The following is a 12,650-nucleotide window of genomic DNA, read 5'->3' as shown; positions in this document are numbered from 1 at the left end:
TTTACCTGCTTAATTGATAATGAAATAACGAGGGAATAGCCCACACCTGTCCTGAATTAGCTTTTGAGTTGATAGTCCCATTACTTTTGGCCCCAAAGTGGGAGGCACATATAGAAACCGTTGTAATTCCTACACCGTTCACCTGATTTGGATGTAATTACCCTCAAATTAAATCTGAAAGTCTGCAGTTAAAGCACATCTTGTTTGTTTCATTTCAAAGCCATTGTGGTGGTGAATAGAGGCCAGAATATGAAAATTCTGTCAATGTCCCAATATTTATGCACCTGACTGTATACAGTACAAGGCTACAGTAGATTGATTTTGAATCCTTTGTTCTACATGATACAACATCCAGGCACCTGCTTTCTTCTTCAAAATTTTGGATTATTGGCTTTATTCAGTTAGTCGCAAACTCAATTTGAGACTTTGTTCAGTCTCAAATTGTGATTTTTTTATTTTTTTTGCAGTGCGCATTTGTGTCTTTTTTTTGTCTCAAGTCATACTTGAGACTCGCTGCAACTAGGGGGGTGAGACCGGGTCTGGAATGGGCATGTTCTTGGTGAAAATGTGCGTCAAGGTGACTAAGGCGAGTGCAGAGTAAGGATTTGTTCTAAGTGTGTAGTCTCAATTAAGACAAATATGGCCAACAAAAAGTCGCAAACGCAGCCTCCTGAACGGGTCTGAGCTGCATAAGCGTGTAAGTGTAAAAGTTGATAGTGAGGGGTTCCAGACTATAGACAGTTAAAAGGTCGACAGAGTCTAAATAGACAGCAGGGGCCAAATGTAATAGGGTGAGAGTTTAGAAGATGTGAGAGTTTAGCAGTAATCTCTCACACTGGTCAAGTTTTATCTTCAAAATGGGAAAACATCTGGATGAGATTTTTAAATCATTAGACTTTTTTGATTCTGAAAAACATGCGAGTTTGCTCTGTTGCATGTTCTCGGACTCTAATACATTGGCTGAGTTTAAAAAGTGTGAGAAAACGCTCACATTTTCTAAACTCTCACCCTATTACATTTGGCCCCAGATGTTAGACATGCTCTAGGTCAATAGCGACAAAAGGTCCACATGGAAGAAGGTCGGGTTAGGCACTAACCCCAACAGTTAGGGTTAGGCAAAAGGAGGGAGGGTTAGGGATAGACACGTACTGGAGGGTTAGGGTTAGGCACTAGAAGGGATGGTTAGGGTCAGGCACCTACCTGACGATTAGGGTCAGGCACTAGGAGGGAGGGTTGGGGAACCAAGGGGAAGGTTAGGGTTAAGATTAGTGTTTGAAAAAAAAAAAAAAAAAAAGTGTTGACCATTTTTGTGTCAACCATTTGTACCTGTCTGCATTCTTCCATGTCGACCTTTAAGTGTATTGTCCCAGTCGACCTATTGACTGTCTAACATCTGGTGCCTATCTAGAAATTGTCGACCTTTTAACTCTCTATCTTTATACCACACCCGGTAGTGATGGCTAAAGAGTTGCTTAATGATGACTCTGTCTGATTAGTCACAGCTGCGAAAAATACCCATTTATTCAAATATAGTAAGGAACAGTGTTTAAAAACTCATGGCACACTGCAAGATACCCTAGCTTAAAAAAAATAAATACTGATTCATGCATAATTAGGTACGGGGAATCCTACACATATATTTAAGGCCCCCACACACGGTACTATTTTTTTTAAACGATTTGGCCATTTTCGATCGATTGGAACGACAAATTGTTTAAAAAGTGCCGTGTGTGGGCATGACAACGATGCGCGCTCCAGCTGGTTGTTGATCGTGATCGCTGATCTCTTCAATATGCAGAAAGATCAGCGACCTGTCTTTCACGATTTGGCACACATTGTTCTGTGTGTATGCACACAGAACGATGTGATTGCCGACAAAGATGCATGCATGGATCAGGGAGCTCCGTGCTACATGCATTTGTGTGTCAATGACACAGATGCACGGACGGATCAGGAAGATCCGTGCTACATCAGTGTTCTCTCCAGAAAATGTTTCCAGCCTGGTGGCATCAAGAAGTAGCCGGGTGGGGGCCTTCGCAATAATAAAATGTTTTAAATCCTGACCTTATAATGATTTCAACTTGAGTTAACAATTTATATATTAAATTCTCCTCTTTTTCTTAGAGGCCCAGTCGTCTGCAACTTTTTCATAATCAAAGTCTGTAGGATCTGGTCCCTCTAGTGATATCAGCATCAGGTTATTTAGTGCTGGCACCACAAAATTTAATTTTTATACAGCTCCCAGAAACTGTCCCCACTTGCAGCCTCCCAAATACTGTCCCCACAGATTTTTTTTTCAGCTTCTACACAGAGAGAGAGTGGATGCAGGACTACCCCTCTTTAATGTGTACAGGCGACTGTTCCCGCCTGAACAGCGCGCCCGTTCTTTTATAAAAGGGGAGAGATCTCTGCCCTCCAGCCTGACACCATCCCTGCACTGTGATGGACAACCCGGCAGTTTTCCCCGCCCTAATGCCACGTCCTCTGCCGGGCACTTCTCCCCGTCCCAATGCCGCACTCCCTGTCTGGCACTCCCACCTCCCCAATGCCGCGTCCCGTCTGGCACTCCCCCCCCCGCCCCAATGTGCCGCGTCCCATTGCTCGGAACCCTCACTAATGTGTCCTTATTGTCGGCGGACAAGGAGCCTCCGATGTGAAGATCATTATGTGGCGACGGCACAGCTCGGCGTCACATCCGGCATCTGTGCTCCCGCAACAAACAGCCTGGGGAGAACACTGTACATGTATCTGTGTGTCAATGACACAGATGCACGGACGGATCAGTGAGATCCGTCTATGCGTCTGTGTTAAAAAAAAAATTAAAACCTGTGCAAAAAGTTTTTTAAAAAAAACAGAACAGCTTGGCCATCCCGAAAAAAAAAGAAAAAGAAAAACACAACCAGCCCCGGCCTTTGGAGATCCAGTACTGGTTGTCCTAAATACAGGGCACAAACAATGCAGGGGTGCCCTCAATTAAGCACAACCAGCACCGGACAAATCAAAGCCAGCTCTGGTTGCCAAAATACAGGGGACAAATGACGTAGGGGGTCCCCTGTATTTAGCGCAACCAGCACTGGGCTAAATGAGACGATCCTGGTTATGGAAACACAGGGGACAAAAAGCGTAGGTGTCCCCTGTAATTTCCATAACCAGCATCAAACTTTTGGGTAACACAACAGCCAGGGGAACCCTTTCACTGGGTCCCCCAGCCAAAACATTACCCCTAACCGCTAGTCACACCAGGCCGGGGATCCCTGGGGAGTGGGGCCGCCCCACCCAATAAATGGTTTTGCCCTCTCCAGGGCACTCCAGGCTTAGGCTGATAGTCTGGGGCTATCCCTGGAGTGGTGGGTGCCGGGTTGATTATGTAAAGTGTGGTGCATTTGAAAGAGTTAAATATATTGTCTTTTGCAGTGGAACTACAGATTCCAGCAAGCCAACCCCGCATGCTGGTACTTGGAGAACCACAAGTACCAGCATGCGGGGCATTACGGGCCTGCTGGTACCTGTAGTTCCACTGCAAAATAAATATTTAAAAAAAGACAGTACACACACACACACACACACACACACCATGACAGTACAAGTTTAATAATACATACATGCAAACACACATGCACACTCATATACTCTATTACACTACTCCATCTGTGTCTCCCTCCCTAAACACCAGCCAATGATGTGTTGCTCCCGCTGACACAGCTCCATCTTCAACATCAGGTGGTTACTTATACATCTCATGGGGAGCGTAATTCACTGAGGCATTGCCCTCCCACCGCTGCTACTCCGGGACAGAGTACTGGGGATCGAGATCTGCAAGGTGATGAGGTAGATTCACGATGAGGAGGTTGAGCTTGAAAAACCAGCATTTGGGCTTATTGATCCATATACTGTATACCTGGTTAAATGTACAAGTTAATTAGATCCCTGCATTCTAAATGCATTTCTAAAGGCATAGTGGACTTTATATTTGTTCTTCTTGAGGTTATTTTGCCCTATTTTATACTAGTTTATTTATTTAAATTTGGCCATATTAAGTGGTTTTATTATATGTAAGGTGTATAACATATTCTAACAATCATGCTATATTAAAAGAATTTGGAACTTTTTATTATAGCACTACCTTGTGTGTATTTATCTCACATACTCACCTATGTATGCCTAAAGCCCATCATGTCCCCTTCTCCATAAGTGGCTGTAAAAAAATTTCTATACTCACTTCCTCCTATGTGTGGATCACGTCCTCTTCTGTCCATGTAGGCATCCATACAGCTTGGCAAAACAACAAACCGATATTACGTGGACTACCGGACATTAGTACTGTCCTCTAAGGACAGTACTACCCGAATGACCGCTCTGCCGCGGGATTTCTCTATAGAAATCCAGGTGCTGAGCTCTCATTGGCTGAGAGTGGCGAGCCTTCCACCTCTCATATATATATATTTTTAATCAAGTCTCATCATTGAATCTGTACTATGAATAAGATACTAAGCTCATGAAACAGTACAAATGATGGATTTAACCCTTAATCAGCATGAAACAAATCATATTGTCAAGTCAGACATTTTCCAGAGAATAAACATCAAGAAGTGTCTATTGTAAAGATTCCAATAACACCCCTAAATTGCATCAGAGTCAAATCATAACAAAACAATTATTTAGAAGGAACTTATAACTTACTCTGGATATTTAGAAAACAAGATCTTTGCGTTCTGAAGTTCCTCCACCATCTTTTCTCTGGGCATTTCATCCAGGCACAGAACACAGCATATTTTTGCAAGATGATCTTTATCAGTGGGAACCTGATAATTGTATACTACTTTGGTGCAAATCAATCCTACTATTATTTTGCTTTGTATATCCTTTTTTTCAAGTTGCCTTTTATTTAGGAAGGGTTCACAGATTATATTGAGATATGTCGAAATCAGTGAGTGTACCTACAGTGTGTGGCAGAAAAAAAAAAGTTTCATTGTATGATAACATTAATATACCTTACCAAAATTATTTAATGTGACAGATTTTAAAACATTTTTTACAGCAACAATATTTTATTATTTTGTTTAACCAGTTATATAATTACCTGTGCTTTATCTGCAAGGAAAACAATATATAAATATAAAACATTTGGCCTGGAGACCTGCATATGGCTCTCCTGAAAAAGTTATTTCATTTTTCCTGTCATCTACCTGCACAGGGTATTCACATAGTGGACATCTGGATTCTGAGTCGGATGCAGTCGCGGCCTTGTTTGTGTCTATATCCGTAGTGGCGTCTGTGAGTTTATGCTAATATTAGTACAAGCCCTTCCTTTGTGTACATACATGTGTCTGACCGTGCAAGGACTGGGGCTTTCACTTTTTGTGTTTTTACTTGCAAACATCGATGCACCATGGAAACTTGCAACAGTCCCATGCTAGTTGCATATTCTCTGTCAGAGTATGGCCTCCAATGTAAGCAATTAAGCACAACCACTCCTCAGTGCATCTGAATAGCCACCTCACAGTCATGGCCCATACATTATGTATATTGATTATATATATATATATATATATATATATTAATATTACTCGAGAGGGTCTCAGCACTCACAATCCACACGCAGTCCACACGCCATAGATCGCCCAGTGCCTTCACAGGAAGCTTACTCAATTCCAACATAGACAATATAGGGTAAGGTGCGGAACTCGCAGCTCAATCATCACACTATCAGGCAGAAGCTGTACTTGCAACATTTCAGTTCATATTTATTAAAGGTGCCTACATGTTTAGCGATATTTTACACGATTTGCCCAATTCCGACACATCGTGACGACAAATCGTGTAAAATATGCCAAAATCGTGAGTGTCCACTCACGATCACGATGCCGATGCGCGTCCCCGCAGATCGTACATCGCATCTTCAGATCTGCCGTGCTATAGGGCATATTTGCCAATCTCAGTCACGATGCACTGGAGTAGTTAGGAGGCATGATAGATCGTTTGTCACATTGGACAGTTTTAACAACAAATCGTGCCCACGACTGCCGGGGATCTGCTGGGGTGAGTTCAAGGGGAAATCGGACACAAATGTTGGATCGTGAGCACATCGCCAAGTGTGTAGGCACCTTGACACTCATCAGGAATGTATGGGGATGCGGACTCGGGGCAAACCTGGTTCTCTATGGCCGGTATATCGATTATCTTTTTAGGATTTGGGATGAGTCCCCCGAATCGGCACTTTCTTTTCTTTCAGCACTTAATAGGAATGATTTTAATTTACAATTCACTCACACCTTTCACAGTAATCACATAGATTTTTTGGATTTATCCTTGGAGATCCAAGATATGAAGATAATTACATCAAACTATACTAAAGAAGTAGGGACTAATGCATACCTCCATTTTGGAAGTGCACATTATTGGAAACGTAATATCCCCAAAGGTGAGCTCATGCGCTTGCGAAGAAGCTGTTCGGACTTGGCTCAATGATAGAAGCCTTTAGGGTGAGAGGCTATCCTAATCATCTTATTGAGAAATCCTATGAAGAGGTAGTCTTTATGGATAGGGATTTATTATTAAAACCTAAAGAGAACAATCTAATTTCCGATATAAAAAGTTCAAAAAGGAATTAGCATTTGTGGCCACATTTAACAACAAATATAGGAACATTAAAAATATTGTAACTAAAAATTATAATATTTTGAAACAATAAAATATTTTGGGAGACCTAATCCCCCCGAAACCTGTCTTTCTTTTTAGTAAAAATTAGCCTTTAAAAAAAATGTGGCCCCTAGTTTTCTAAACAATTCTGATAAAAATAAGCTAAGAAATAGTGGTATCTCCTGGTTGCCTTCTAGACCTACAGGTTTCTTCACATGTAGTGTATCTCCTGCTGCCACATTTAAACATGCACTACATGGTACTAAAAGTATCAAAGTACATGATAATAATGAAGAGTTTCCAATTAGAGACTTCAATTGCAACTCTAAATTTGTAGTTTATGTCTCCTGCGGCTACAATCTAAGATATGTTGGGAGAACAATACGTAGTTTCTCTAGACACTTAAATGAGCATCATAATGGAGACCCAAGCTCATTGAGACTCATTGGTATTGAGATGGTAGCTGCCACTGCACGAGGGGGTGACCATTTCAAACATCTCTGCAAGCAAGAGACTTTTTGGATTTTTACGATGAACTGTCTCTATCCCAATGGTCTCAATGAGGCAGTGGAACTGAATTCCATTCTCTGAAAATCTTCTCTTTACAGTTAAAGTACGAAATGTTTCTACCCATTAATATGGGATTATGTGCTAGGTATTGCCATGTAGATAGATAAGTCTCTGCAAGATATAATCTCTATAAAATAATTTCAATGTAATGACTATAAGTTTATGTAGGATTATAAAGATTTGAATGCAGAATGTGTTCAAAATAAGTCACATTATATTACATTGTCCCATATGTATCTACATATATTTGATATCTATATATTAATGCAATTCAATTATTAAATCTAAAGGAGTTGTCTATCCATATATGTGCTGTTTGATAGAGATCATAATTAATTTACTTATTATTATTATCTCTATCGCCAAATGAAATGTGTTTAGATAATTATTTATTTAGTGGAATCCTTTTTGGGTCTGTACACAGATTATACGCACTATATATGGTATTCCCTAATGTGGTTAGATTCTCTTCTCTCTATATATGCGTGGTTGTTAGGGTTTAATCGAGGAAATCTGATAAATACCCCAATATATTGTTCCTATTGTGTGACCAATATTCTTATATATATGACTTACCTTATCTGATCTCGCATGATGTCGGTTTATATTACGTGAGTACACTGAATTTCCTAAAGCCAGTATTAGCTATAGCCATATTCTCGGTTTGTTACAACGGCGCTACACCACGATACTCCATCCAGTTCACGTGTTATTTGTTTACACCGCGTGACTGGTCTGGAGTTACTCACGACCAATAGTGACAACGTATTGATTGCTACCCACCTGCCGCGTCATCTCTCCCCTGCCCCACTTGATGTTTGTTTACATCACATGAGCGGGCTCCAGAGACACGAGGCAGGTAAACACCAGATCGTAACTTCTGATGCAATATAGAACCCGTTTTCTCTCTAGATTTTATCTTGATAGGTCTGCCTCCAACTACTGGTTATGTTAGTGATTATGTTATATAATTTATTATTATGTATTGTATGTTAAATTTGTGGATCAGCAGCCATTTTAGAGAGCACAGCGAAATATGTTAAGGGACTGGTTGATACACTCTCCACCACTCAAAGCCCAACGGGAGCCGCTATTTGCTCACAGACATCTCCTGCACTACCATCTGCAGATGGGATCCGTGCTATAAAGAATTGTGCTATTTCTAAACCCCACACTGGTGTCTCCAACTATCTACAATATCAGTGAACTGAACCTGCACAACAGAGAATTATGATAGAGGAGAACACCTTATAACAATAAATCAGACTGGCGACATATGGAATTATTGTACCTACAAAAGCTTTGCTAGCATTGCCAAAAGGACTACCATTACTGCAGCTACTGGATTTGGTAACTATCATCACAAGTGGGTTAAAACTTATATATAGCACCACGAGACGGTTTCTTTATATGGACTCATATACTAATTAAGGCCCCAACTAAATACTACAGCTGGGAGTGAGTGTATACACATAAGTGGATTGAGTGGTCTTACATTTTTATTAATTTTTTATTGTGTTATGTCATTTATTTAATTTATCTTCACAAACTTTATGCTTTTAGTATTGTGATCTTAAGCATATTAATTTATATAATTAAAATGTATATTTATTAGAGTTTACATATCATTTTAGAGAGCTGTATTCATTTCTACCTTTTTCTGAATCTAAGAGTAAAACATCAACCTATCGTTTTGCCAGACCTGGTGCAGGCGTTTTTAAAAATCGTAAAAAAACGCCTGTGCCAGCCTCTTGCAATGTTTAAAACACTTGTCGCATCCTTACGGCCCCCCCCAAAAAACAAATGTTAAATGTATTTTCATTTTTTTTTTGTCGATTGGGGTCTCCTTGTCAAACATTGATATAATATGAATGTCGATGGGGTTTCCATGTCGATACTGACAATATTGACATTATGCATATTGACAGTGAGAGTATCAACAGTACTATTTTACTCTAACCCCAACGCTCATAGCACCATGGGTTATTTCATAAAATATTCATCTTAATTTGCTACTTCACTATTAGCTGCTTAGTACATTATTAGCGGAATAAGATGCAAAATTTTGGAAAGAATACTCAATTCACGTCTTATGCTGGGTACACAATGGCAGATATATTGGTCGATCAATTGATCGGCCAATATATCTCGTGTGCGTCGGCCAGTGTGTACCAGCAATATGTCTTTGAACGACGTTGTTCACAGACATATTACATCGGCTGTACTGCACAGCCGATGCCCAATATATCTGCAGTGCATGGCAGTAGTGCTGATCACAATTGGGAAAACAATGAATCTGAAGGAGTTCGAGAAATGTCTTATTGTGGGTGACCATTTGGCTGGATTTTGAAGACAGCCGAGCTACTGTACCAGATGTCTCCAAAGGTGTGATGTCCTGGGTGGTTACGCAGTGAATAAACTAACCCCCATTGCTTTTTCGAAGAGGCAGAACTTCGGTTCGATGACAATCTCTCAGGGACGAGATCGTCATGTCTAAGAAAGCGGATATGTAGCAACCGGAAGTCCTCTGTACAGTAACTGACAGCAGCATTTAATGACTGCCGTTCCCAATCTATATCTCACTAGACAATGGGCAGGGAATTAAATAGGATTGATATTGGCAGGAGATTTCTAATTCAGTGGCTAGGGTGTGTACAAATCCTAGCAAGTTATGACAGATTTTTATTAATAAATGTAGTCAATCATATTTTGTGTTATCTCCCAATATGTTAAATCGTTCAGAAAAAATCATAAGTATAAATACCTCACGTGCATCAAAGCTATGAGTAGGCCTCTGTATTTCGTCATCCTTCAACAAATAAGACATCGTAGATACCATAAAAAATTGGGATAGTTGATTAAAAAAACTTGTCAAGTTGATGTCATCACATTTCTCAAGAATACTGAAAATGCCCTTGAGCATGACCTCTGCTGCTTTCTTTTTTGCCTCAGAGAAAGGTGAGAATTGATTTTTCCACAAGTTCTTCATTGTATTAACAAATCCACTCCCCTCCTTCATGCACACATCATCATACTGATGCCACTCTGTGCAGGAATAAGGAATACATGTGTTAGACATACAATCATATATTTATTTAACATACACACACACACACATATATTTACACACACACACACGCACGCACAAAACAGTACTTTGGTTCTTACAGATGTGTTCTACCTCATCTAGCCTCAAAACGGCATGATGCGCGAGATGCCTGGCGTGAGTGAGTCACCAGGTCCTGTGCAACTCTTCTAGCGTCAGGCATCTTGTTTTGCAGAAAATGAGTCTTAAGCCGCATATACACTAGACAAATTTTATGAATGATATGGACGATAACGATATTGTTCAACGTCATATCGTTCAGTGTTATCATTGTCTTTTGTCGTCCGTAAAAGCAGGTTAATCTATCGATATCGTCAAGAATTGCCTGTTCAGAGATGTGGCAGGATGACTTCACCTACACCCAATATCGTTTGTCCTGCACTACAGAAAGTTCAAGGGAAATCTTTCACCAATATCGTTCATAAAGCACATCATCTAGTGTGTATGAGCCTTTAGTCGCAAAAGCGACTACAAGGCACAAGGAGACTTTATTGATTAATTTGATATGCGACACTTGTATATTGTATATGAAGCACAATGGAATTTGGCATGTAAAAAAAGCAGCAGCCGCTGCATCGTAACTCTTCGTACATCACATACAGATTAAGAGACTCAGTCGCACACAGAGATATACAAGTGTTGCATATCAAATTAATCAGCACAGTCTCCTGGCGCATCCAATGCTGGGCATACACGGCCAGATAAAATGCCTGTCAGACCGACAGACATTTTATCTGGCAGCCTGCCAGCCGCAGATGTCGCCGGCACACACTGAGATTTCTCTCAGTGTATTCGGCAGACATCTGCGCTCCGCCCCCGGGGGAGGAGACATTTCCCTGTTCCTTCCGTAGGAAGGAACACAGGAAATGTCTGTCTGTCAGACGCGGCTGGGCATACACTGCCCGATGCGGCCGACAGTTTACCGGGAAATATCGCATTGGACGGGCATGCTGGACAATCCGGCATGCCCGACCAATATTTAACCCTCGGTCGCCCCCCCACACGCCACAATTATCGGGGTGATCCGCCGATATCAGGCGGATCGCCCCGATAATTGTAGCGTGTATGGCCAGCACTAGTTGCATCACATTGCGACAGACGACATTTTCAGACGAAAAGATGCAAAGAAACACGCATGTCGCTAGCAGAGCAGCATGGGTTTGTTTGGCGCGACTGCAGCAATGATGAGTGAGGACACATTTGTACCTGTTAAATTCTTTTCTCTGGGTCCATGGGGGACAATATTAACAAGCACAAGGGCAGGGAGTAGGAGGAGAGGAGGAAAAGATCAAGCACACAGAAAAACAGTCGCACAAAAAGGTTGGTGAAACCTGTGAACTACCTGTGTGCCAAAAAATAACCCCTAGCCAGCCAGGGGTTGAAGGGAGGGCGTCCAGTGTCCGTGGGATGTCCCAAAGCTCTCCCACTAAGGAAGGCAATATTCCTGTGCTGTGCTTAGGACCAGTCGCCCAAAACTAGCATCTAGCACTAGGCGAAAGTGTTAAATGTGTAGCATTTGTTTAAAGTATGAGCAGATTGAAATCTAAAAAACCCCTTCGGAAGGTAACCAAGTCTGGTACGGAGGACTGCACGGGCTTGAAGAAAAATTTAAAACGGGGATGTATGAGACAAAGCACTCAAATCAGACACCCATCGGGCTGAAGCTATTGAAAATAGGAACACAGTCTTCCACGTTAGCCAGCAAAGGTCCACTGACTCCAGGGCCTCGAAAGGATGAGACTGAAGGGCACGTAATAACAGAAGCAAATCCCACGGAAAATACGGGGGAAGGAAGGGAGGTTGAATATGTAGTACTCCCTGAAGAAACGTTTGAACAGCTGTGTGACCGGATGACCTCGACCCCACCAAGTGGCCACAGATTAGTTTTAATCCTACTGGATCTTGCGGTATCAGGGATTCCCTCTTAAGCTCCGTACACACACGGAGCAATATAAATGAACGATAATGATATCGTTCATATCAGTATCGTTCAAATCGTTAATTTTTTTGGCCCCTGCCAACCCACCAATGACCAGATATGCGCGGGCACATATGGACGATAGCGATATCGTCCATTGGCCGTGCATGCTGGCCAACCTGCTCGATATCGAGCAGGTCACTATAGGGACCCGCGATCCTTGATCGCGGGTCGCTATAGTCGCTGGTGAGTTGGTGGTGTGCTGGATGATCGATCATCTAGTACACCAGGAAGGGTGCAGGATGATCAAACAGCGATATCGTATCGCTGGCTGATCACTCCGTGTGTACAGAGCATTACAGTCAGTAACCGCCTATTGCGCTGTGTAACAAGCTGCCACCACCAAACTCCTATAAT

The 12,650-nt window shown here is 41.6% G+C and overlaps 1 protein-coding gene across 1 annotated transcript in view; it reads right to left on the bottom strand.

Annotated features, from left to right (window-relative positions):
• Positions 1-12,650, bottom strand: part of RNF213 (ring finger protein 213) — a 282,285-nt gene that overhangs the window by 226,910 nt on the left and 42,725 nt on the right. The window contains exons 8-9 of the mRNA XM_088448501.1: positions 9,974-10,254; positions 4,681-4,937 (exon numbers count right to left, since the gene is read on the bottom strand). Coding sequence (XP_088304627.1) covers positions 4,681-4,937; positions 9,974-10,254 — 538 coding nt within the window. The remainder of the gene's footprint in view (positions 1-4,680; positions 4,938-9,973; positions 10,255-12,650) is intronic.

Source organism: Taudactylus pleione, unplaced genomic scaffold (genome assembly GCF_031769625.1).
Source record: "Taudactylus pleione unplaced genomic scaffold, aTauple2 ptg000456l, whole genome shotgun sequence".
Lineage (NCBI taxonomy): Eukaryota > Metazoa > Chordata > Amphibia > Anura > Myobatrachidae > Taudactylus > Taudactylus pleione.
This window is presented reverse-complemented; position numbering and strand designations above follow the sequence as displayed.